At 47.3% G+C, this 27525-nt stretch overlaps 1 protein-coding gene across 1 annotated transcript in view; it reads left to right on the top strand.

Annotated features, from left to right (window-relative positions):
• The window catches only part of phldb2b (pleckstrin homology-like domain, family B, member 2b), a 324137-nt gene extending 297507 nt beyond the window's left edge, over nucleotides 1-26630 (top strand). Inside the window, exons 21-23 of the mRNA XM_072259726.1 lie at nucleotides 7477-7696; nucleotides 9836-9921; nucleotides 24109-26630. Of these exons, the coding sequence (XP_072115827.1) occupies nucleotides 7477-7696; nucleotides 9836-9921; nucleotides 24109-24249 (447 nt within the window). The 3' untranslated portion in view covers nucleotides 24250-26630. The remainder of the gene's footprint in view (nucleotides 1-7476; nucleotides 7697-9835; nucleotides 9922-24108) is intronic.
• The last annotated feature ends 895 nt before the right edge of the window (nucleotides 26631-27525 follow it).

The raw sequence follows: 27525 nt of genomic DNA, 5'->3' as shown, positions 1-27525 counted from the left end.
GTGGGTGGAGTGGGAGAGAGTGGATGAGGAGGGAGACAGTGGGTAGGGTGGGAGAGAGTGGGTGGGGTGGGAGACAGTGGGTGGTTGTGAGAGAGTGGGCAGGGTGGGTGACAGTGGGAGGGATGGGAGACAGTGGGTAGGGTGGGAGAGAGTGGGTGGGATGGGAGTCAGTGGGCCGGGTGGGAGAGAGTGGACGGGATGGGAGAGAGTGAGGTGGGATGGGAGACAGTGGGTGGGTGGGGTGGGAGACAGTGGGTGGGATGGGAGAGAGTGGGCGGGGTGGGAGTGAGTGGGTGGGAGACAGTGAGTGGGGTGGGAGACAGTGAGTGGGGTGGGAGAGAGTGGGTGGGGTGGGAGACGGTGGGTGTGAGAGAGTGGGTGGGTGGTAGAGAGTGGAGTGGGAGAGAGTGGGTGGGGTGGGAGACAGTGGGTAGGGTGGGAGAGAGTGGGTGGGGTGGGAGACAGTGGGTAGGGTGGGAGAGAGTGGGTGGGTGTGAGAGACGGTGGGTGGGATGGGAGAGTGGGTGGGATGGGAGAGAGTGGGTGGGATGGGAGACAGTGGGTGGGTGTGAGAGAGTGGGTGGGGTGGGAGACAGTGGGTGGGATGGGAGAGAATGAGGTGGAATGGGAGAGAGGTGGTGGGGTGAGAGACGGTGGGCGGGATGGGAGAGAGTAGGTGAGGTGGGAGACAGTGGGTGGAGTGGGAGAGAGTGGGTGGGGTGGGAGACAGTGGGCAGGGTGGAAGAGAGTGGGTGGGGAGGGAGAGTGGGTGAGGTGGGAGACAGTGGGTGGGATGGGAGAGAGTGGGTGGAGTGAGAGACAGTGGGCGGGGTGGGAGAGAGTGGGTGGGGTGGGAGACAGTGGGTGGAATGGGAGACAGTGGGTAAGGTGGAAGAGAGTGGATGGGATGGGAGAGAGTGGGCGGGGTGGGAGTCAGTGGGTAGGGTGGGAGAGAGTGGGCGGGGTGGGAGACAGTGGGCGGAGTGGGAGAGAGTGGGTGGGGTGCGAGTGTGCGGGGTGGGAGAGAGTGGGCGTGGTGGGAGAAGTGGGTAGGGTGGTTGAGAGTGGGTGGGGTGAGAGACAGTGGGCGGGGTGGGAGAGAGTGGGCGGGCTGTGAGACAGTGAGTGGGGTGGGAGAGAGTGGGTGGTGTGGGAGACAGTGGGTGGAGTGGAAGAGAGTGGGTGGGGTGGGAGACAGTGGGTGGGATGGAAGAGAGTGAGTGGGGTGGGAGAGAGTAGGTGGGATGGGAGACAGTGGGTAGGGTGGGAGAGAGTGGGCGGGGTGTGAGACAGTGGGTGGGATGGGAGACAGTGGGCGGGGTGGGAGAGAGTGGGTAGGGTGGGAGAGAGTGGGTGGGATGGGAGTCAGTGGGCGGGGTGGGAGAGAGTGGATGGGATGGGAGAGAGTGAGGTGGGATGGGAGACAGTGGGTGGGTGTGTGAGAGTGGGCGGGTGGGAGAGAGTGAGTGAGTGGGAGACAGTGAGTGGGGTGGGAGACAGTGAGTGGGGTGGGAGAGAGTGGGTGGGGTGGGAGACGGTGGGTGTGAGAGAGTGGGTGGGGTGGTAGAGAGTGGGTGGGATGGGAGACTGGGTGGGATGGGAGAGAGTGTGTGGGTGTGAGAGAGTGGGCGGGGTGGGAGACAGTGGGTGGGATGGGAGAGAATGAGGTGGAATGGGAGAGAGGTGGTGGGGTGAAAGACAGTGGGTGGGATGGGAGAGAGTGGGTGAGGTGGGAGACAGTGGGTGGAGTGGGAGAGAGTGGGTGAGATGGGAGAGAGTGGGTGGGGTGGGAGACAGTGGGTAGGGTGGGAGAGAGTGAGGTGGGGTGGGTGACTGTGGGTGGAGTGGGAGAGAGTGGTTGGGATGGGAGACAGTGGGCAGGGTGGGAGAGAGTGGATGGGATGGGAGAGAGTGAGGTGGGATGGGAGACAGTGGGTGGGATGGGAGAGAGTGGGCGGGGTGGGAGTGAGTGGGTGGGAGAGAGTGAGTGGGTGGGAGACAGTGAGTGGGGTTGGAGACGGTGGGTGTGAGAGAGTGGGTGGGTGGTAGAGAGTGGGGTGGGAGAGAGTGGGCAGGGTGAGAGACAGTGGGTGGGATGGGAGAGAGTGGGTGAGGTGGGAGACAGTGGGTGGAGTGGGAGAGAGTGGGTGAGATGGGAGAGAGTGGGTGGGGTGGGAGACAGTGGGTGGGTGGGGTGGGAGACAGTGGGTGGGTGTGTGAGAGTGGGCGGGTGGGAGACAGTGGGTGGGGTGGGAGACAGTGGGTAGGGTGGGAGAGAGTGGGTGGGATGGGAGAGAGTGGGTGGGGTGGGAGACAGTGGGTAGGGTGGGAGAGATTGAGGTGGGGTGGGAGACAGTGGGTGGGGTGGGAATGAGTGGGTAGGGTGGGAGACAGTGGGTGGAGTGGGAGAGAGTGGGTGGGGAGGGAGACAGTGGGTAGGGTGGGAGAGAGTGGGTGGGTTGGGAGACAGTGGGTGGGATGGGAGTCAGTGGGCCGGGTGGGAGAGAGTGGATGGGATGGGAGAGAGTGAGGTGGGATGGGAGACAGTGGGTGGGTGAGGTGGGAGACAGTGGGTGGGATGGGAGAGAGTGGGCGGGGTGGGAGTGAGTGGGTGGGAGAGAGTGAGTGGGTGGGAGACAGTGAGTGGGGTGGGAAAGAGTGGGTGGGGTGGGGGACGGTGGGTGTGAGAGAGTGGGTGGGTGGTAGAGAGTGGGGTGGGAGAGAGTGGGTGGGGTGGGAGACAGTGGGTAGGGTGGGAGAGAGTGGGTGGGTGTGAGAGACAGTGGGTGGGATGGGAGACAGTGGGTGTGATGGGAGAGAGTGGGTGGGGTGAGAGACAGTGGGCGGGATGGGAGAGAGTGGGTGGGGTGGGAGACAGTGGGTGGGTGTGTGAGAGTGGGCGGGTGGGAGAGAATGAGTGGGTGGGAGACAGTGAGTGGGGTGGGAGACAGTGAGTGGGGTGGGAGAGAGTGGGTGGGGTGGGAGACGGTGGGTGTGAGAGAGTGGGTGGGGTGGTAGAGAGTGGGTGGGATGGGAGACTGGGTGGGATGGGAGTGAGTGTGTGGGTGTGAGAGAGTGGGCGGGGTGGGAGACAGTGGGTGGGATGGGAGAGAATGAGGTGGAATGGGAGAGAGGTGGTGGGGTGAGAGACAGTGGGCGGGATGGGAGAGAGTGGGTCGGGTGGGAGACAGTGGGTAGGGTGGGAGAGAGTAAATGGGAGACAGTGGGTGGGATGGGAGAGAGTGGGTGGGATGGGAGACAGTGGGCGGGATGGGAGATAGTGGATGGGATGGGAGAGAGTGAGGTGGGATGGGAGAGAGTGGGTGGGGTGGGAGACAGTGGGTGGGTGTGAGAGAGCGGGCGGGGTGAGAGACAGTGGGTGGGATGGGAGAGAGTGAGGTGGGATGGGAGAGAGTGGGTGGGGTGGGAGACAGTGGGTTGGATGGGAGAGAGTGGGTGGGTGGGGGACAGTGAGTGGGGTGGGAGAGAGTGGGTGGGGTGGGAGACGGGTGTGAGAGAGTGGGTGGGGTGGGAGAGAGGTGGGTGGGGTGGGAGACAGTGAGGTGGGTGGGAGAGATGGATGGGATGGGAGAGAGTTTGTAGGGTTTTAGACAGTGGGTGGGGTGTGAGACAGTGGGTGGGTGTGAGACAGTGGGTGGGGTGGGATGGGAGACGGTGGGTGTGTGACAGTGGGTGGGTGTGAGACAGTGGGTGGGCTGGGGTGGGAGACAGTAAGTGGGATGGGGTGTGAGACAGTGGGTGGGTGTGAGACCATGAGGTGGCCACACTTTGGCACTAATTCAGATCCATTGAGTACCCAGGACATGTTCAGGGAGCGGTGTCTCAGAAAGGCAGCCACCTCCAGCACCCAGGACATGCCCTTTTCTCACTGTTACCATCAGGTAGGAGGTACAGAAGCCTGAAGGCACACACTCAGCGATTCAGGAACAGCTTCTTCCCCTCTGCCATCCGATTCCTAAATGGACATTGAACCCCTGAACACTACCTCACTTTTTTTAATACAGTATTTCTGTTTTTGCACTTTTTTAAGTCCAGGGGTCCCCAACCTTTTTTGCACTGCAGACCGGTTTAATATTGGCAATATTCTTGCGGACCAGCTGACCGGCGGGTGGGGTGGGGAGGGTGTGCGGGGAGGGTGGAAGGCGGTGTTAATCACCACTGGAATATAGGTGAAACTATAAGTGGTTAATAATACACCCAATTTTGTTTCTAAAAGGGTTTATCTAACAAATTTAATATTAAACACACTGCGTGTATTTTCCTCCCATGAATATAGTGATAAGTCAATTATGTCACTTATAAGTCAATAGCATCACAACATTTTAAGTAACGTTTGGATATTAAACACACCAATATCGCTGAATCAGTGGGAGCCCTGGGCTTGTTTCCCTGCAACAAGACGGTCCTATCAAGAGGTGATGAGAGACAGCAATACTCGAAGGAGGTTCCTTGTGTCCAGTCTATTCTGCAATTTAGTTTTCATTGCATTCATTGCAGAAAATCCTGCTTCGCAGAGATATGATATTGGAAATGGAAGGAAGGTTTTCAGTGCTTTTGTGACTATCTCAGGATTTTCAGCTTTGACTTTGATCCACAATGCCAGCAAAGTTGTTATGTCAAACATACTTTTCAGCCCACCGTCATTTGCAAGCTCGAGGAGTTCATCTTCTTCCCGCGCTGACATGGGTGATTCACTGGGGACATTCACAAATGGGTCACGGACCCACTCCTTTGCACGTTTGCGGTTGAGAAGTAACGCTCAAATTCTGTCTACAGCAAAGATAGATGTTTGCACACCAGCTGTGAGAAGGACGGTGCAGCCTCAGTCTCTCCCAAAATCCCAGCTAATGTCGGGAACATGTCAAATATGCCCCTGTCCACTCGCCGTCCCCACAGTTCCAGTTTGGCTTTGAAAGCAGATACTTTATCTGCCAACTTGAAGACAGTTGTCATTCTCCCCTGAAGTGACAAATTGAGTTCATTGAGCAGGTTGAAGATGTCACACAGACAAGCGAGTTTTGTTATCCACTCCTCATCACTGAAGTGTGCTGCCAGTGGTGACTTTTTTTCCTGAAAGAAATCTCTGTAGCGATTAGGCAGCTTGTTTCCACATATCGCACACAGGGGGCTTGCAGCGTGCGAGTCACCGGTCGCAATAAAGCCATATTTTATGTACGACTCGTCAAATTTTCTGTTGAAGGAAGCTTTCTTTTTTGTTTTGCAGTCTCGGCCTCAGCTGTGTCTGCATTATCATCATCGTTAGGCCTTTTATGTCCCCTACCATCTCTTCCAAAGAAACCCTCAAGCAACGTGTGTTTTTTACTCGTACTGACTGATGACCGCGTGGGTAATGACCTCGCGTGCACTCAAGTTCAACAGTGGGCGTAACAGGGAATGAGGAAAGGTGCAGCTGACCCATATCATTTCCTCACGGCCTGGTAGCACATGCTTTGCAGCCTACTGTTTTTGTCTATTCAATATACGTATACTGTAATTGATTTGGGAGGGAGGGGAACGTCGACTCAGACCATGAGAGGCCTGCGTCAGGCATTTTCATGCCTTACAAGGCACAAATTGGAAGTCTGTGTGGGGCACCACTCCTCGCACAGACTAGAGCAATGTGTGATTAAGTGCCTTGCTCAAGGGCACAAACACGCTGCCACAGTTGAGGCTTGAACTAGCGACCTTGAGATAACGAGACGAACACCTTAACCACTTGGCCACGTGCCCAACACAATTGATTTACTTATTTATTATTATTATTTTCTTCTATATTATGTATTGCATTGAACTGCTGCTGCTAAATTAACAAATTTCATGTCACATACCCTTGATAATAAACCTGATTCTGATAGATTAGTCCAGTGTCAGTGGTTTGGGAATGCTACTGGGTGAGAATGGATTAAGATTAGTTTGGTACTCTGGGGAGAGAGCAGGGTGGTGGAATTTGTCTGATATTGATACAGGCTGTGGACAGACTGTGGAGCAGTGGGATTAAGTTTGCATTTGGGACAGGACTGCGGAGTTAGCTTTGTATCGATACAGGATGATGCAGGGCAGCGGCTTTATGTTTAAATTGACACAGGGCCGTGGGCAAGTCATAGACAGATACAGCACAGAAACAAGCCCTTCAGCCCATCTAGTCTTTGCCAAAACCATTTAAACTGCCTGCTCCCATTGCCACAGCCCTCCATATCTCTACATTCTATGTGCCTATCCTAACTTCTCTTAAACGTTGAAATTGAGCTTTGTCCTGACAGCTCATTCCACATTCTCATGACCCTCTGAGTGAAGAAGTTTACCCTCATGTCCTCCTAAACATTTCACCTATCCCCCTCAACCCATGACCTCTAGCCATACTCCCACCTAATCTCAGTGGAAAAAGCCTGCTCGCATTTACCCTAGCTATGCCCCTCATAATTTTGTATTACTCTGTCAAATCTCTCAATCTTCTATGTTCTCAGGAACACAGTCCTAACCTATTCAATCTTTCCTTATAATGCAGGTCCTCCAGACCCGGCAACATCCTTGTAAATATTCTTTCTACTCTTTCAATCTGATTTATATCTTTATTGTAGGTAGGTGACCAAAACTGCATACGATACTCCAGATTAGGCCTCACCAACATCTTGTACGGCTTCAACATAACATCTCATCTCCTGTACTCAGTACTTTGATTTATGAAGGCCAGTGAGCCCAAAGCTTTCTTTACAACCTTGTCTACCTGTGACGCCACTTTCGAGAATGAATGAGTGTGATTTATGTAAGGCTGTGAGAGATGACAACTATGTGGGTGAGAGCGGGTCACTGAGAAATAAGTGATGGAACTGCTGGGAGAGGCAACATAAACAATTGGTAAGTGGCCTGCACCTGTGTCAAAAGGAAATTGGAGAGAATGAGGCAATGGGATTATCCTGATCCAGCATGGATATGTGTTGCTGGGCTGTGTGGATGTGTGTTATCAGTGAATGGGCTGTTCATTGTTCCCCGTGGCGCAGCGCAGGGAAGCAGTTAGATGCACAGCTTACAAAGTAGTAATCACATATTGTGCTGTCCAGTCAATGATTAGCAGGAATTGCCCTGATCAGGACACCAGGTCATTGTAGACACTATTTGCAGATGCCTTCAGCTCTGTTCTCGTACAGAAGCCTGAAGTCCCACATCACCAAGTTCAAGAATAGTTATTTCCTTCAACCATTTGGTTCGTGAACCAATCTGCACAACCCGAATTACTGCTTGTGTAGCACCACTATGACCACTTTGCACTACAATGAGCTTTATTTGCTTGTTCTAATTGTGTTCTTTCTTGTATAAGTGTATATATGTTATGCCTAAATTGTGTCTTTCTTGTTAATGCTGTGTACCTGGCTGCAGGCAAGTCTTTCATTGCACCCCACATACACATATGTACCCGAGCACATGACAAGACACTCAACTTTGACTCTGTGCCTACAGGCCAGGCCGCTGACTCGCTACCTCCCAGTCAGAAAGGAAGACTTTGACTTGCGAGCCCACATCGAAGCAGCTGGACACAATGTGGAGACTTGCTACCACGTGTCCCTCACAGAGAAGACCTGCAGAGGCTTCTTGATCAAAATGGGTGGCAAAATTAAAACCTGGAAGAAACGCTGGTTTGTTTTCGACCGGACTAAACGGACCCTCTCCTATTATGCAGGTGGGTAAATGGACCCTCTCCTATTATGCACGCGGGTAAACGGATCCTCTCCTATTATGGAGGCGGGTAAACGGACCCTCTCCTATTATGCACGCGGGTAAACAGACCCTCTCCTATTATGCAGGCGGGTAAACGGATCCTCTCCTATTATGGAGGCGGGTAAACAGACCCTCTCCTATTATGCAGGCGGGTAAACAGACCCTCTCCTATTATGCACGCGGGTAAACGGACCCTCTCCTATTTTGCACGCGGGTAAACGGATCGTCTCTTATTGTGCAGGTGGGTAAACATGGGCCTGGCTGCATCAATGGACAAAGACCCCTTGTTAAACCCTTGGCTCGTGCACAGCAGGGTAGGGTTATCTCTCCATCTTCTGTGTTTGTCCTTCGTTACAGAGTAACTCAGCACAGAAACAGGTTCTCCAGTCTAATTTGTCCATGCCATGCAAGATCCCCACTTGACACACGCAAAATGCTGGGGGAACTCAGCAAGCCAGGTAGCATCTATGGAAAAGATGCTTTCAATGTTTTGGGCCGAGACCCTTCATTGATGAAGGTTCTCAGCCTGAAACGTCGACTGTGCTCCTTGTGTGCGACCAATTTTGTGTGTGTTGCTCAGAATTCCAGCATTTGCGGATTTTCTTTTGTTCAAGATTCACACTTCCCACATTTGACTTGTATCCTTCTAAACATTTTCTACTGTGTGCCTTTACAAGTATGTTGTAAATATTGTTAATGTACTGTCTCAGGCACGTATAGAGTGCCTACAGCTTTTGCTCAATACTGTAGTAATTTTATGTATTGCACTGTACTGCTGCCACAAAAAAAGCTTCATGACATGTGTGAGTGATGATAAACCTGATTCTGATGTGGGTCTCTATTGTGGACTGCGAGTGGGAAGGGGGCAGGGAGAGAGGAGAGACCAGGAAGCACCAGAGAGACGTTCTGTGATGATCAACAAACCAATTGTTTGGAACCAATTGACCTTGCCTGGGTGTGTGGGCACTGGCACCATCCCCACCCATGCCCCTGACACTCACTTGTCCCACACTCCTCCTGTGGGGCTGCACCCTCACCATTTCCAATGTCCTTTGCTTCAGCCAGATTTACAAACTCGCTCTCCACTCCACATTGACAATACGGTGCTGTGCAAAAGTGTTAGCTATATATAGTATGTGCTTAAGACTTCTGCATAGTCCTGTACTTGCCTTGACCACTGGCTCTGGCAGCGCATTCCATGCACGGACCACCTTCTGGTTAAAAGTGTCTTTATTTCATTGAAGAAAAGCCCTAGTTTGCCCAGCCTCTTTCTATAACACAGTCTCTCAACATCCTTGTAAATCTTTCTGCATCCTTTCCAGTTAAATGACATCTTTCCAATAGCAAGTGACCAAAACTGAATGAACACAGTACTCCAAATGTGTTCTCAGCAATACCTTGTACACATACAACGTAACATCCCGACTTCTAAATTCTCTGACTGATGAAAGCCAGCATGCCAAAAGCCACCCTCATGATCCTGCCGAGCGTTTCAGCCCGAAAGGTCGGCTGTACTCTTTTCCCAGATGCCGCCTGGCCTGCTGAGTTCCTCCAGCATTTTGTGTGGTTGCTTCATCGCCCTGTCTACCTGTGACAGTGTTGTTAGAGATATCCAGCCAATGTTTCTTCCCCAGTAACCCTGTACATCCTTTCCCTCCATTCAGTTTCCTTTCTTGTACCAGCATGCAGCACCAATGCATTGTGCACACTGACATGGTTGTCCCAAGTTGTGCCAGTCCTTCCCCCCACCCTCCCGTCACTTCAGGTCTTTGACCATGCCTCTACTTCATTGCAAGTCACTCCACGTTTAAGCACCTCCATCAACTGCACCCAGGCTGACATGTGTAAATGGAGATACAAGAACCAGCAGATGCAGATACCTGGAGCAACACACGATCTGCTGGGAGGACTCAGCAGGTTCAAACATCATCGGTGGCGGTGGGCGGGGGAGATACCGATGTCCTGATGCAGGGTTTCAACGTGAAGCTTTGACGATTCCTTTCCTCCGCAGATGTAGCTTGACCCACTGAGTTACTCCAGCAGATTGTGTGTAACTGTTTAATCTGCCAGCACTGAAGCCCTCACTGTTGTCTTCCTGCAGACAAACACGAAACCAAATTGAAAGGAGTGATCTATTTCCAAGCCATCGAGGAGGTTTACTACGACCATCTGAAGAGTGCGTACAAGGTAGAGGGGCTTCTGTTATTTTTTACAATGCCGTCTGGTGTAAAGGTTGCAAACTCTGTAACCAGTTGGCCAAGCAGGTATGAAGTTTCTGCAAAGTGAAATGCAGTTTCGGCCTCTTAAAACATCCACACTGTAACAGCCAGTCACTTAACCCACCACTGATAGACATGTTGACTTCAGAACCGTGCCTTTACTGATGTCAGGCAGACAGACACCTGCACTCAATCATAAATTCAGACTTTCGTTTCATCATCATACATATCAATAAAAAAACTAATGCCTGGTAAAAATGTTCAGGAATTCTTTGGTGACCAGTGGTGTGCCTCAGGGATCTGTTCTGGGACCCCTTCTCTTCGTGACTTTTATAAATGACCTGGATGAGGAAGTGGAGGGATGGGTTAGTAAATTTGCCGATGACACAAAGGTTGGGGGTGTTGTGGACAATGTGGAGGGCTGTCAGAGGTTACAACGGGACATTGATAGGATGCAAAACTGGGCTGAGAAGTGGCAGATGCAGTTCAGCCCAGATAAGTGGTTCATTTTGTTAGGTCAAATATGATGGCAGAATATAGTATTAATGGTCAGACTCTTGGCAGTGTGGGGGATCAGAGAGATCTTGGGGTCCAGGTGCATAGGACACTCAAAGCTGCTACGCAGGTTGGCTCTGGTTAAGAAGGCATACAGTGCGTTGGCTTTCATCAACTGTGGGATTGAGTTCAAGAGCCAAGAGGCAATGTTGCAGCCATATAGGACCCTGGTCAGACCCCACTTGGAGTACTGTGCTCAATTCTGGTCGCCTCACTATAGGAAGGATGTGGAAACCATAGAAAGGGTGCAGAGGAGATTTACAAGGATGTTGCCTGGATTGGGGAGCATGCCTTAGGAGAATAGGTTGAGTGAACTTGCCTTTTCTCCTTGGAGTGACGGAGAATGAGAGGTGACCTGATGGAGGTGTATAAGATGATGAGAGGCATTGATCGTGTGGATAGTGAAAGGCTTTCTCCCAGGGTTGAAATGGCTAACACAAGAGGGCACAGTTTTAAGGTGCTTGGAAGTAGGTACAGAGGGGATGTCAGGGGTAAGTTTTTTACGTAGAGAGTGGTGAGTGTGTGGAATGGGCTGCTGGCAACAGTGGTGGAGGTGGATACAATAAGGTCTTTTCAGAGACTCCTGGATAGGTACATGGAGCTTAGAAAAATGGAGGGCTATGGGTAACCTTAGGTAATTTCTAAAGTAAGTACATATTCGGTACAGTATTGTGGGCCCAAGGGCCTGTATTGTGCTGTATAGGATTTCCATGTTTTTATGAACCCAAGGCTGCCTAATCTCGTGCTGTGGGGTTACACATTCTACTGAGCTGCAGTTTAGAGCAAGCTGAAGTCAGAAGAAAGAGAGAAAGCTTAAGGTAGAATACAGAGTAGGGTCATTCCTGTGAAAAAAAAAATTTTAAATCGCAGCCACTGGAAATCTGAAATAAAAATACAAAATACTGTGAAACACTGAGTCGTGGCTGAAAGAAGGCCATAGTTGGGACCTTAACATCAAAGGATATACTTAGTACCAAAAGGACAGGCAGGAAGGCAAAGGTGGTGGTGTGGCTCTGTTGGTAAGAGATGGAATTACACCTTTAGAAAGAGCTGACATAGGGTCAGAGGATGTTGAATCTCTTTGGGTGGAGTTAAGAAACTGCAAGCGTGAAAAAAAAACCTTTTGGGAATCATATATAGGCCTCCAAATAGTAGCCAAGATGTGGGGTTGAGATTGCAAAGGGAGCTGGAAAATGCATGCAGTAAGGATAATGACACAATTGTAATGGGGTTTGTGTAAGGGGATTGGGAAAATCAGGTTGGTGTCGGATCACAAGAGAGGGAATTTGTTGAATGCGACAGCGGTCCCCAACCACCTGGCCACGAACCGGTACCGGGCTGCAAAGCATGTGCTACCAGGCCGCGAGGAAACGATATGAGTCAGCTGCACCTTTCCTCATTCCCTGTCACGCACTGTTGAACTTGAATATAGGGTTGCCAACTGTCCTGTATTTGCCAGGACATCCTGTATATTGGGCTAAATTGGTTTGTCCCATATTTCCCCCACTAAGGTAGAGCGTTCCTATGAAACCTTTCGTGCCAAAGTGGCGTGAAACGAAGAAGCAATTACCAGTAATTTATATGGGAAAAATTTTTGAGGGTTCCGAGACCCAAAAAATAATCTAACAAATCATACCAAATAACACATAAAACTGAAAATAAATAACACTAGCATATAGTAAAAGCAGGAATGATATGATAAATACACAGCCTATTTAAAGTAGAAATAATGTATGTACAGTATAGTCCGGAAGATGAAGACCAAACTGATTTGTGGGAAAAAAAATCGGCACGTATGCGTATGCGCACATCACATGTGCACATCACGCATGCACACGCAGGTGACCGCGCAAGATTTCATGGTCATGCTCGTCTTTCCTGGGGTAAAGTGTCCCGGGATTTGACTGCTACTTTTGTCCCTCATTTGGGAGTAACAAAGTTGGCAACCCTAACTGTAAAAGACATGTTGAGGTGAGTTTAACCCTACTTGAACACCCCCCCCCACCCCCGGTCGGCTGATCCGCAAGAATATTGTCAATATTAAACCAGTCCGCGGTGCAAAAAAGGTTGGGGATCTTTGGTCTACGAGATGGCTTTCTAGAGCAGCTTGTGCTTGAGCCTGCTTGGGGAAAGGCTATCTTAGATTGGGTGTTGTGTAATAACTCAGATCTTATTAGGGAGCTTAATGTAAAGGAACCCTTAGGAGACAGTGATCATAACGTGATTGAATTTGTACTGCAATTTGAGAGGGAGAAGCATAAGTCACATGTATCAGTATCACAATGGAATAAAGGGAATTACAGAGGGGTGAGAGAGGAGCTTGCCTGGGTGGATTGGAGGAGGATACTGGCGAGGATAATGGCAGAGCCAAGATGGCTGAAGTTTCTGGGAACTGTTCACAAGATGGAGAATAGACATATCCCCACAGAAGAACTTGTTCCCAAATGGCAAGAGTAGACAACCATAGCTGACAAGGGAAGTTAAGGACTGCATAAAAGCCAAGGAAAGGGTAGCACAAATGAGTGGGACGTTGGAGACTGGGAAACTTTTAAAATCCAACAAAAGACAACTAAAAAAGCAATAAGAAGAGAAGAGATGAACTATGAGGGCAAACTAGCCAATGATATAAAGCAGGATGCTAAAAGTTCTTCTGGCGCAGGTATGACCTGTTAAAAAGGACGGGTTACACTTGAATCCTAGGGGGACCAATATCCTGGCGGGGAGATTTGCGAGGGCTACTGAGGTGACTTTAAACTAGAATAGTTGGGGGGTGGGAATCAAATTAAAGAGACTAGGAGAGAGGAGGTTAGTTCACAACAGGGGGATGGGAACAAGTGCAGAGAGACAGAGGGGTGTAAAATGAGGGTAGAAGCAAAAAGTAGTAAGGTGAAAAGTAAACGTGGCAGGCCAGCAAATCCAGGGCAAAAATCAAAAAGAGCCACTTTTCAACATAATTGTCTAAGGGCTAAGAATGTTGTAAAAGCGAGCCTGAAGGCTTTGTGTGTCATTGCAAGGAGCATTCGTAACAAGGTGGATGAATTAAAAGTGCAGATTATTATTAATGAATATGATATAGTTGGGATCACAGAGACATGGCTCCAGGGTGACCAGGGATGGGAGCTCAACATTCAGGGATATTCAATATTCAGGAGGGATAGACATGAAAGAAAAGGAGGTGGTGTAGCATTGCTGGTTAGAGAGGAGATTAACACAATAGAAAGGAAGGACATTAGCCGGGAGGATGTGGAATCGATATGGGTAGAGCTGCATAACACTAAGGGGCAGAAGACGCTGGTGGGAGTTGTGTACAGGCCACCTAACAATAGTAGTGAGGTTGGGGATGGTATTAAACAGGAAATTAGAAATGTGTGCAATAAAGGAACAGCAGTTATAATGGGTGACTTCAATCTACATGTAGATTGGGTGAACCAAATTGGTAAGGGTGCTGAGGAAGAGGATTTCTTGGAATGTATGCGGGATGGTTTTTTGAACCAACATGTCGAGGAACCAACTAGAGAGCAGGCCATTCTAAACTGGGTATTGAGCAATGAGGAAGGGTTAATTAGTGATCTTGTCATGAGAGGCCCCTTGGGTAAGAGTGACCATAATATGGTGGAATTCTTTATTAAGATGGAGAGTGACATAGTTAATTCAGAAACAAAGGTTCTGAACTTAAAGGGTAACTTTGAAGGTATGAGATGTGAATTAGCTAAGATAGACTGGCAAATGACACTTAAAGGGTTGATGGTGGATATGCAATGGCAAGCATTTAAAGATCGCATGGATGAACTACAACAATTGTTCATCCCAGTTTGGTAAAAGAATAAATCAAGGAAGGTAGTGCATCCGTGGCTGACAAGGGAAATTAGGGATAGTATCAATTCCAAAGAAGAAGCATACAAATTAGCCAGAGAAAGTGGCTCACCTGAGGACTGGGAGAAATTCAGAGTCCAGAAGAGGAGGACAAAGGGCTTAATTAGGAAGGGGGAAAAAGATTATGAGAGAAAACTGGCAGGGAACATAAAAACAGACTGTAAAAGCTTTTATAGATATGTGAAAAGAAAAAAATTGGTTAAGACAAATGTAGGTCCCCTACTACTTTGGTTCTGTCTTCACTAAGGAGGACATAAATAATCTTCCGGAAATAGTAGGGGACAGAGGGTCCAGTGAGATGGAGGAACTGAGGGAAATGCATGTTAGTAGGGAAGTGGTGTTAGATAAATTGGAGGGATTAAAGGCAGATAAATCCCCAGGGCTAGATGGTCTGCATCCCAGAGTGCTTAAGGAAGTAGCCCAAGAAATAGTGGATGCATTAGTGATAATTTTTCAAAACTCTTTAGATTCTGGACTAGTTCCTGAGGATTGGAGCGTGGCTACTGTAACCCCACTTTTTAAAAAAGGAGGGAGAGAGAAACCGGGGAATTATAGACCGGTTAGCCTGACATCGGTGGTGGGGAAAATGCTAGAGTCAGTTATCAAAGATGTGATAACAGCACATTTGGAAAGCGGTGAAATCATCGGACAAAGTCAGCATGGATTTGTGAAAGGAAAATCATGTCTGACGAATCACATAGGATTTTTTGAGGATGTAACTAGTAGAGTGGATAGGGGAGAACCAGTGGATGTGGTATATTTGGATTTTCAGAAGGCTTTTGACAAGATCCCACACAGGAGATTAGTGTGCAAACTTAAAGCACATGGTATTGATGTGGATAGAGAATTGGTTGGCAGATAGGAAGCAAAGAGTGGGAATAAACGGGACCTTTTCAGAATGGCAGGCGGTGACTAGTGGGGTACCGCAAGGCTCAGTGCTGGGACCCCAGTTGTTTACAATATATATTAATGACTTAGATGAGGGAATTAAATGCAGCATCTCCAAGTTTGCGGATGACACGAAGCTGTGCGGCAGTGTTAACTGTGAGGAGGATGCTAAGAGGATGCAGGGTGACTTGGATAGGTTGGGTGAGTGGGCAAATTCATGGTAGATGCAATTTAATGTGGATAAATGTGAGGTTATCCACTTTGGTGACAAAAACAGGAAAACAGATATTATCTGAATGGTGGCCGATTAGGAAAAGGGGAGGTGCAACGAGACCTGGGTGTCATTATACACCAGTCATTGAAAGTGGGCATGCAGGTACAGCAGGCGGTGAAAAAGGTGAATGGTATGCTGGCATTTATAGCAAGAGGATTCGAGTACGGGAGCAGGGAGGTACTACTGCAGTTGTACAAGGCCTTGGTGAGACCACACCTGGAGTACTGTGTGCAGTTTTGGTCCCCTAATCTGAGGAAAGACATCCTTGCCATAGAGGGAGTACAAAGAAGATTCACCAGATTGATTCCTGGGATGGCAGGACTTTCATATGATGAAAGACTGGATCGACTAGGCTTATAGTCGTTGGAATTTAGAAGATTGAGGGGGGATCTTATTGAAACATATAAAATCCAAAAGGGATTGGACAGGCTAGATGCAGGAAGATTGTTCCCGATGTTGGGGAAGTCCAGAACGAGGGGTCACAGTTTGAGGATAAAGGGGAAGCCTTTTAGGACTGACATTAGGAAAAACTTCTTCACACAGAGAGTGGTGAATCTGTGGAATTCTCTACCACAGGAAACAGTTGAGGCCAGGTCATTGGCTATATTTAAGAGGGAGTTAAATATGGCCCTTGTGGCTAAAGGGATCAGGGGGTATGGGGGGAAGGCTGGTACAGGGTTCTGAGTTGGATAATCAGCCATGATCATACTGAATGGCGGTGCAGGCTCGAAGGGCCAACTCCTGCACCTATTTTCTGTGTTCTATGTTATATGAAGAGTAAAAGAGAGGTGAGTGTTGATATTGGGACCCTGGAAAATGATGCTGGTGAGGTAGTAATGGGGGAAAAAGAAATGGCAGATGAACTTATTAGGTACTCTGCAGTCTTCACTGTGGAAGGCCCTAGCAATGTGCCAGAGGTCTGTGCATGTCAGGGAGCAGGAGTGAGTGCCATTGCTATTACAAAGGAAAAAGTACTAGGCAAACTAAAAGATCTTAAGGCGGATAAGTCACCTGAACCAGATAGACTACATCCCAGAGTCCTGAGAGAGGTTGCTGAAGAGGTAACAGATGCTTTGGTCATGACCTTTCAAGAATCACTTGATCCTGGCATGGTCCCAGAGGAATGGAAGATTGCAGATGTCACTTCACTCTTTAAGAAGGGAGGAAGGCAAAAGAAAGGAAATTATAGACCAGTTAGCCTAACCTCAGTGGTAGGGAAAGTGTTGAAGTCTATTATTCAGGATGAGGTTTTGGGTACTTGGAGACTAATGATAAAATAAGTCAAAGTCAGCATAGTTTCTGTAAAGGGAAATCTTTCCTGACAAATCTGTTAAGGCCATAAGACAAAGGAGCAGAAGTAGGCCATTCAGCCCATCGAGTCTGCTCCGCCATTTTATCATGAGCTGATCCATTTTATCCTATTTAGTCCCACTGCCCCGCCTTCTCACCATAACCTTTGATGCCCTGGCTACTCAGATACCTATCAATCTCTGCCTTAAATACACCCAATGACTTGGCCTCCACTGCTGCCCGTAGCAACAAATTCCATAGATTCACCACCCTCTGACTAAAAAAATTTCTTCACATTTCTGTTCTGAATGGACACCCTTCAATCCTTAAGTCATGCCCTCTCATACTAGACTCCCCCATCATGGGAAACAACTTTGCCACATCCACTCTGTCCATGCCTTTTAACATTCGAAATGTTTCTATGAGGTCTCCCCTCATTATTCTAAACTCCAAGGAATACAGTCCAAGAGCGGACAAACGTTCCTCATATGTTAACCCTCTCATTCCCGGAATCATTCTAGTGAATCTTCTCTGTACCCTCTGTAAGAGTTCTTCGAGGAAGTAACAAGCAGAGGAGAGGCAGTAGATGTCATTTACTTTGGATTTTCAGAAGGTGTTTGATAAGGTGCCAAACTTGAGGCTGCTTAGAAACATAGAAACATAGAAAACCTACAGCACAATACAGGCCCTTTGGCCCACAAAGCTGTGCCGAACATGTCCTTACATTAGAAATTACCTAGGGTTACCCATAGCCCTCTATTTTTCTGAGCTCCATGTACCTATCCAGGAGTCTCTTAAAAGACCCTGTTGTATCTGCCTCCACCACTGTCGCTGGCAGTCCATTCCATGCACTCACCACTCTCTGCGTTTATATATAAAAAAACTTACCCCTGACATCCCCTCTGTACCTACTTCCAAGCACCTTAAAATTGTGCCCTCTCGTGTTAGCCATTTCAGCCCTGGGAAAAAGCCTCTGACTATCCACACGATCAATACCTCTAATTACCTTATACACCTCTATCAGGTCACTTCTCATCTTCCGTCCCTCCAAGGAGAGAAGGCCGAGTTCACTCAACCCATTCTCATAAGACATGCTCCCCAATCCAGGCAACATACTTGTAAATCTCCTCTGCTCCCTCTCTATATCTTAACAAGAGAAAATCCCATAGTGTTACAAGAAAGGTACTGTCGTGGATAGAGGAGTGGCTGATAGGCAAGAGGTAGCGAGTGGGAATAAAGGGGGCCTTTTCTGGTTGGCTGCTAGTGACTAGTGGTGTTCCTCTGGGGTCAGTATTGGGACTGCTACTTTTAACATTGTTTGACAATAAATTCGATAGTGGAATTGATGGCTTTGTGGCAAAGTTTGCTGATGATACGATGATAGGTGGAGGGGTAGGTAGTGCTGAGGAAGCAATGCGATTGCAGCAGGACTTAGACAAATTGGAAGAATGGGCAAAGAAGTGGCAGATGGAATACAGTGTTGGGAAATGTATGATAATGCATTTTGGTAAAAGGAACAATAGTGCAGACTATTATCTAAACAGGCAGGACAGGACAGGGTGCAGAGACAGGTGGGACGGGACAGGGGGGATGGGGACAGGGCGCAGAGGGAAGCAGGACAGGACAAAGTATAGAATTTGGTGCCATCACCTATAAGAGTGACAGAGGCAAGGCCATTATAATCTAGTTCACAGAGTGGTGAGGAAGTGTGAGGTCTGAGATATAATATACAGTCTAACAGTGGACCCGTGATTTGCAAATGAATGGACCCTGGAGGTGGGATGAGCTGAGATGGACTTGGTAAGAGGTGTGGGCTCTCAGTACTCACTGACACTTCTATGTGTTTGGATCCAAGATAGAAAGTGGAGTCATTGGGTATTGCAAATTGGCAGGAGGATCTTAAACCCAACTTGTCTCTGCCGATCAAGGCACCTACATAAAGTAGTCTCATTGGTCTGTGTCCCTCTAGACCTTTCCCATCCATGAGCCTGTCCAAATATTTTCTGAACATTTATTGTGAGTATTACTGGATTACTGTAGCTGTTACAGTGCATTGTGATGTTCATTTACTACATCTCATTGCAAAGTTCATTTGCCTGAGATCTTGGCCAATAATTGACAGATGTATGTGCTACAGCAGCCTCAACAAAGCCTTGGTTGTTGACACAGATTTAACATGATTCTAATGGGAAACTGGGTAGAGTGGGATTGCAGACAGCGCTGCTGCCTCACAGTTCCAGAGACCCTGGTTTGATGCTGACCTCAAGTGCTGTCTGTGTGAGTTTGCATCCTCTCCCCATGACTGTGTGTGTGCTTCCTCCGGGTTCTCCAGATTCTTCCCACATCCCAACGATATTTGTTTGGTTAACGAGCTGCTGTAACTGGACCTCAGGGTAGGTGAGTGGTGGGAGGATCAGTGGATGTTAATGGAAAATACATTGCAGGGAAATTGGGTGAATGCGAATCAAGTTCATGGCTATTGTCATGGCAATACATACCCAAGGTAGAAATGTCACAAAAATTAGTTTTTATTGCAGCAACACAGTACAATATAAACAAAAATCAAATCCTCAGTCCTGAAGAAGGGTCTCAGCCCAAAACATGGACTGTTTACTCTTTTATATAACCATATAACAATTACAGCACGGAAACAGGCCATCTTGGCTCTTCTAGTCCGTGCCGAACTCTTACTCTCACCTAGTCCCACCGACCTGCACTCAGCCCATAACCCTCCATTCCTTTCCTGTCCATGTATCTATCCAATTTAACTTTAAATGACAACATCAAACCTGTCTCAACCACTTCTGCTGGAAACTCGTTCCGCACAGCTACCACTCTCTGAATAAAGAAGTTCCCCCTCATGTTACCCCTAAACTTTTGCCCCCTAACTCTCAACTCATGTTCTCTTGTTTGAATCTCCCCTACTCTCAATGGAAAAAGCCTATCCGCGTCAACTCTATCTATTCCCTCTCCTGGCACTTTTCCACAGACACTGCCTGGCCTGCTGAGTTCCTCCAGCATTTTGTGTGTTGCTTGGATTTCCAGCATCTGCAGGCTTTCTTGTGCTTAAAAATTAAATAAGTTTAAGTTAACAAAAATTGCACATAACCTACATGACAAAATAAACAAAAATAGACATAACAACACTGGTGCAAATTGAGAGAAATATAAACTGAGGTGGTATTAGGGTTTTTCAGGTCAGTTCAGGAATCTGATGGCACCATTCACTTCCTCAATGTCCCACACCGCCAGTCTCTTCCCCAATGCCCCACGCCACCATTCACTTCCTCAATGTCCCACACCGCCAGTCTCTTCCCCAATGCCCCACGCCACCATTCACTTCTCCAATGTCCCACACCACCATTCACTTCCCTTCCCCCATGTCCCACACCGCCATTCACTTCCCCAATGTCCCACGCCACCATTCACTTCCTCAATGTCCCACACCGCCAGTCTCTTCCCCAATGCCCCACACCACCATTCACTTCCCTTTCCCCATGTCCCACACCACCAGTCTCTTCCCCAATGTCCCACACCGCCAGTCTCTTCCCCAATGTCCCATACCACCATTCACTTCCTGAATGTCCCACACCGCCAGTCTCTTCCCCAATGTCCCACACCGCCAGTCTCTTCCCCAATGTCCCATACCACCATTCACTTCCTCAGTGTCCCACACCGCCAGTCTCTTCCCCAATGTCCCACACCACCATTCACTTCCCTTCCACCATGTCCCACACCACCAGTCGGTTCTGTTCCATCACCTGGCCAATTCTTATCACTACACTTTAGAAACATGGAAACATATAAAAACCTACAGCACATTACAGGCCCTTCGGCCCACAAAACTGTGCCAAACATGTCCTCTCCTTAGAACTACCTAGGCTTACCCACAGCCCTCTATTTTTCTAAGCTCCTTGTATCCATCCGGGAGTCTCTTAAAAGACCCTATCGTTTCCGCTTCATCCACCACCACCGGCAGCCCATTCCTCACAATCACCATTCTCTGCGTAAAAAAATTTACCCCTGACATCTCCTCTGTACCTACTTCCAAGCATGTTAAAACTATGCCCTCTCGTGCTAGCCATTTCAGCCCTGGGAAAAAGCCTCAGACTATCGACACAATCAATGCCTTTTATTATCTTGTAAACCTCTATCAGGTCACCTCTCATCTTCCGTCACTCCAAGGAGAAAAGGCTGAATTCACTCAACCTATTCTCATAAGGCATGCTCCCCAATCCAGGCAACATCCTTGTAAATCTCCTCTGCACCCTTTCTATGGTTCCTACGTCCTTCCTGTAGTGAGTCGACCAGAACTGAGCACAGTACTCCAAGTGGGGTCTGACCAGCGTCCTATACAGCTGCAGCATTACCTCTAGGCTCTTAAACTCAATCCCACAATTGATGAAGGCCAATGTACCGTATGCCTTCTTAACCATAGAGTCAACCTGCACAGCAACTTTGAGTGTCCTATGGGCTCGGACCCCAATATCCCTCTGATCCTCCACACTGCCAAGAGTCTTACCGTTAATACTATATTCTACCATCATACTTGACCTACCAAAATGAACCACCTCACCACCTGGTTGACCTCCATCTGCCACTTCTCAGCCCAGTTTTGCATCCTATCAATGTCCCGTTGTACCCCTTGACAGCCCTCCACACTATCCACAACACCTCCAACCTTTGTGTCATCAGCAAACTTACTCCACTTCCTCATCCAGGTCATTTATAAAAATCACAAAGAGTAAGGGTCCCAGAACAGATCCCTGAGGCACACCACTGGTCACCAACCTCCATGCAGAATATGACCCATCTACAACCACTCCTTACTTTCTGTGGGCATCCCAGTTCTGGATCCACAAAGTAATGTCCCCTTGGATCCCATGCCTCCTTACTTTCTCAATAAGCCTTGCATGGGGTACCTTATCAAATGCCTTGCTAAAATCCATATACACTACATCGAAGGCTCTACCTTCATCAATGTGTTTAATCACATCCTCAAAAAATTCAATCAGGCTCGTAAAGCACTATCTGCCTTTGGCAAAGCCATGTTGTTTAGTCCTAATCATATTATGCCTCTCCAAATGTTCATAAATCCTTCCCCTCAGGATCTTCTCCATCAGCTTACCAACGACTGAAGTAAGACTCACTGGTCTATAATTTCCTAGGCTATCCCTACTCCCTTTCTTGAATAAGGGAATAACATTCGCAACCCTCCAATCCTCCAGAACCTCTCCCGTCCTCACCATCACCAGATGCTCAGCAATCTCCTCCCTCGCTTCCCACAGTAGCCTGAGGTACATCCAGTCCAGTCCTGGTGACTTATCCAACTTGATGCTTTCCAAAAGCTCCAGCACATCCTCTTCCTTAATATCTACATGTTCAAGCTTTCCAGTCCACTGTAAGTCATCCCTATAATCGCCAAGATCCTTTTCCGTAGTGAATACTGAAGCAAAGTATTCATTATGTATCTCTGTATCTCCTCCGGTTCCATACATACTTTTCTCCTGTCATACTTGATTGGTCCTATTCTCTCACGTCTTATCCTCTTGCTCTTCACATACCTGTAGAATGCCTTGGGGATTTTCTTAAACCTGTCCACCAAGGCCTTCTCATGGCCCCTTCTGGCTCTCCTAATTTCATTCTTAAGCTCCTTCCTGCTAACCTTATAATCTTCTAGATCTCTATCATTACCTAGTTTTTTGAGCCTTTCGTAAGCTCTTCTTTTCCTCCTGACTAGATTTACAACAGCTTTTATACACGACGGTTCCTGTACCCTACCATCCTTTCCCTTTCTCATTGGAACGTATCTACGCAGAACCCCATGCAAATATCCCTTGAACATTTGCCACATTTCTTCTGTACGTTTCCCTGAGAACATCTGTTTCCAATTTATGCTTCCAAGTTCCTGCCTGATAGCTTCATATTTCCCCTTACTCCAATTAAACATTTCCCTAACTTGTCTGTTCCTATCCTTCTCCAATGCTATGGTAAAGGAGATAGAATTGTGGTCACTATCTCCAAAATGTTCTCCCACTGAGAGACCTGACACCTGACCAGGTTCATTTCCCAATCAAATCAAGTACAGCCTCTCCTGTTGTAGGCTTATCTACATGTTGTGTCAAGAATCCTTCCTGAACACACCTAACAAAGTCCACCCCATCTAAACCCATCACTCTAGGGTGATGCCAATCAATATTTGGGAAATTAAATTCTCCCACCACAACTACCCTGTTATTATTACTCTTTTCCATAATCTGTCTCCCGATCTGCTCCTCGATGTCCCTGTTACTATTGGGTGGTCTATAAAAAAACACCCAGTAGAGTTATTGACCCCTTCCTATTCCTAACTTTCACCCACAGAGACTCCATAGACAATCCCTCCATGACTTCCTCCTTTTCTGCAGCCGTGACACTATCTCTGATCAACAGTGCCACACCCGCACCTCTTTTGCCTCCCTCCGTCCTTTCTGAAACATCTAAAGCCTGGCACTTGAAGTAGCATTTCCTGCCCCTGAGCCATCCAATTCTCTGTAATGGCCACAACATCATAGCTCCAAGTGCTGATCCATGCTCCAAGCTCATTTGCTTTATTCATAATACTCCTCGCATTAAAATAGACGCATCTCAAACCATCGGTCTGAGTGCATCCTTTCTCTATCACCTGCCTATCCTCTCTCTCGCACTGTCTCCAAGTTTTCTCGATTCGTGAGCCAACCTCCCTTACCTCTGTCACTTCAGTTTAGTTCCCACCCCCCAGCAATTCTAGTTTAAACTCTCCCCAATAGCCTTAGCAAACCTCCCCGCCAGGATATTGGTCCCCCGGGATTCAAGTGCAACACGTCCTATTTGTACAGGTCACACCTGCCCCAGAAGAGGTCCCAATGATCCAGAAATCTGAATTCCTGCCCCCTGCTCCAATCCCTCAGCCACACATTTATCCTCCACCCCACTCCATTCCTCCATTCTGCGCAAATAATGTGACCAGACTACATTTCTGTGCTTCATTCTACGTAGTCAGTTAGCATGCAGCTCGCCTTATCTACAAGTCCATACATTAATTTCATGCTGGTTGCTGGTTTAGAAACCCCACTTTAATCCAGAGCTCGGTTCGCAGGTTCTCTGACTGATAGCGGGGCTCAGGATCCTGAGTGACGGTAGTACAGACATCAGACCAATCGGCTACCCAGCCTTGGTAGAGGACAGTGAGATTTCTTTGGGCTGGTGTATAGTGTTTAACATTCTTAAACATGTGCTGTCTTTCTCTTTCCCAAGAGCCCCAAACCTTTGCTTACCTTCAGCGTGAAGACCCGGGACAGAATCTTCTACATGGTGGCACCATCTGCTGAGACCATGAGGATCTGGATGGATGTCATAGTGACGGGAGCTGAAGGTTACACCCAGTTCCAGCTCTAGAGGAAGCTTTCTGTCTTTATAACCTTATTCTGCATGCAAAGTGTTTTGAATTGTATATGAAACAAGGCTCTTTGCTACAGATCACTGCTGGAGATCTACCTATGTTATCTCGAACGTGTGACAATCGTCCACAGGTTAAAGTGTTACAGTATTAACTTGCATGAATTGGAGCAAGGTTTGCTTTGGATGTTCTGGAAGGAAAGGAGCCTTTGTGACTGAGAAGTACCCAGATTAAGGAATATGCCTTGGTGTCTGGTTACATGAGATGAGCGAATGAAGCCCAGTTTATGGGTGGGTGGGTGTGTGTGTGTGTGTGTGTGTGTGTGTGTGTGTAGCTCAGAGTACATGTGATAGCCATGTCCAAGCACACGGCTGTGTATCTGGCTGGCATGAATTCCTCCGTGCGTGGTGCAATTTTCAGAATGGATAGTACACCCTCATGTGTCCCTGCTCTGACTTCAGTATATGTGCCCAAGTATGCAGTGGTCCTTGTGGGGGTGTTGTAGCTGTACTGCCTGAGAGAGAGGGAGTGTTTGTGTGTGTGTATGAGAGAGACTATTCCAGCGTACACCCCCAGGTGAATGTGAGTGTGCAAGCCCAGTCAAAACCAGTGAATATGCAGCTCTGCCTCAGTATTTGTAACTTGCCCAGGCTGCCTTACCTCACCCCTATGTGTCCCCGGTATGCAGAGAACCTGGCAGCAATCAGTAGAGATGGAAAACTTGTTTAAAAATGGTCAGAGAAGGTAGCCTTGCACGTTTTGAAACCATACTCTTCAGGACCACACATTACACAGTGCAGATGTTTCTGTAGTCAGGGCTTTCTCTGCAGTCTCCCAAGTGCCAAAATTAGGCTGGATCAGCAGATCAGCTCTCTGCCACAGCTAAGGCAACCAGGGGACCCATCCCCTGTGTGTGAAACAGCCCAGGGTCTGGACTGACATGGCATTGGTGATTTGTCCAGCAAGAGAACTCTTATTTTTGTTTCTTTACTTTTTAAAGTTTAATTGTTATTTTTATTTAAACACCCTGTTTTTAAATGATATTTGTATTATTGAAACTAAGGATCAGGTGGCAGGTATAATCTTGCCAGCAGTTACTCCGGCACCTTGTGGGCAGCCTCTGTGGTTTTACATTAATATTGCTTTCTGCTAATGTGCAGAGTTTTCCAAAGGAATAACTTAAACTCCAACAGATACCTTTGTTATCGCAATCAGACTGACAGAAATGTGTAACTGATGGCAAACTGCCAGCATATCACATTTCACTTTCTGAAATCTGCTCCTTTACCCCTCTCAAAGCCACAAAAAAACAATTGTAATCCGCCTGAAGCCATAGAAGTATAGTAACTGACTTCATTATATCCTGCAGTTATAGTTCATATCTTAAACTAAACAGACATTTCCAGAATTCAGAGGTGTGGAAAGAAGTCAGAAGTTTTGGTTGATGTTGTCAATTGATGTTATATTTAGGAATCACTGTTGCCTCTACCAAGTGTTGACACTTCATTCTCCAGTGGGAGAATGAAGGATGAGCAATATGTGGACTGTGCCTTTACGACCCAGAGCTTATCAGACTCAGGTCTACATGCCGAGCTGTGGAACTGGCCTCTCTCCTTCACATCCTTGTCCACCTTGTCACCAGCAGTCTATTTGCCACCCCAGCAGCAGAAAGCGTTGCAGAATTCAGCTTTCTCCTTAGCTCAAAAGATCACCAACAATTTCTTAGTGCAAGGATGGCCCAATTTAAACTTTATTTAGTAGCTTTTTATTAAGTATATGGAGAAAGTGTTTAGTATTATGAATATAACTAAAATCCAACTTGTGGACAACTGATCCCAACTTCCATATTCCATGAAAAGACACATGTAAAACCTTCTGATCCCAGTCCATTCATCTTCCTGAGTAAGGCTCCCTCCCACCCACCACCCATGATGTCCATTGAATGGAAGTTCCTTGGCTTTGTCCCTTTCTGCCCTTTACTATCCTTCTTTGGAATCCTTTGGGGAGAGGCCAATGAGGATCAGTTGGCATCACTGATCTTGGGGCTTGATGAGTGCAAGGTATTTAAATGGAGTTGAAAGCAGTTAAGGTGGTAAGTCTTACTTTCCCTGATTCTTAAATAATGGGCAAAATTTGTATTCAGATGTGTGTCAGAGAATTTATTTTATCACAAAGCTTTTAACTAATTTTATCATAAACAGCTGTTACCAGTTTAGTCATTTTAACAGCTGCCCTGTGTACATGCGTCTAAACTCATTATTTATTCTCTGTTACTTTATAATATATATGGAATTCTGTATCTTGCACACTCATGATTATTTCCTATTTTAAATGTCTTTATATGGTTGCATCTTCTGAGGAATCTATAAATTTGAATAAAACACAAGAATCTTACTGTTTTTATCACTGAATTCTTCAAAAACGCAGATATTTTCACACTTTGGATTATTTTTATTTATATTATTGGGAGTTTATTATTTGTTGTTCAACCCTAACTGCGCTTAAGGAAGGTGGATGTAGTGCACTTTGATCTTCTGGAGAAGGTGCTCCCACAGTGCTGTTGTGGAGAGGCTTCCCCCGAATGAGGATACAAACGTATTTGATGTATGTCTATTCTGTGTTGGTGCATGAATGAAAGGAAACATAAAGGCGGTTGGGTTCCCTTGGAGGTGAGGTGAGAAAGTTATGGTTGAGGTGCCCATGGTGAGGGACGTCTGTGTATCAAGTAGATTGTATGTTCTCCTCTGTTCCACACAATCCTGCCCCTGCGCTTGTGTTCGTCCCATCTCCCTGCCTCCTTATTCTCTTGGGGGTAAGTTTTGATTGTAGAATAAAGCATCAGTTGAGCAACCTTTAAAGAACAGGTTGAAACTATTTGGATGACCACCACAGTCCTGGTTCCTAAATCTTTTCTGCTTATCCATCATTCCATTAAATTATCCCACCATTCTAGTAGAACCTAGTTGCTTTGTAGTTTACCATGTCATATGTACAGAAACAGGCCCTTCAGCTTAACTTCTCCATGACAACCAAGGTGCCAATCTAAGCCATGTTTTCCCCATATCCCATTAAAACTTCCTTATCTATATACTTATGCAAGTGCCTTTTAAATGTTGTTAATGTACTTGCTTCAACCATTTCCTTCAGCAATTTATTCCATATACACACCATCCTCTCCTGTCCCCAGGTTCCTTATAAATCTTTCACCTCTCACCTCAAACCAATACCCTCTAGTTTTTGATTCCCCCCCACCGAAAAAGAAGTGCATGCATTCA

This window comes from Mobula birostris, chromosome 6 (assembly GCF_030028105.1).
Source record: "Mobula birostris isolate sMobBir1 chromosome 6, sMobBir1.hap1, whole genome shotgun sequence".
In the NCBI taxonomy this organism is placed as follows: Eukaryota; Metazoa; Chordata; class Chondrichthyes; order Myliobatiformes; family Myliobatidae; genus Mobula; species Mobula birostris.
This window is presented reverse-complemented; position numbering and strand designations above follow the sequence as displayed.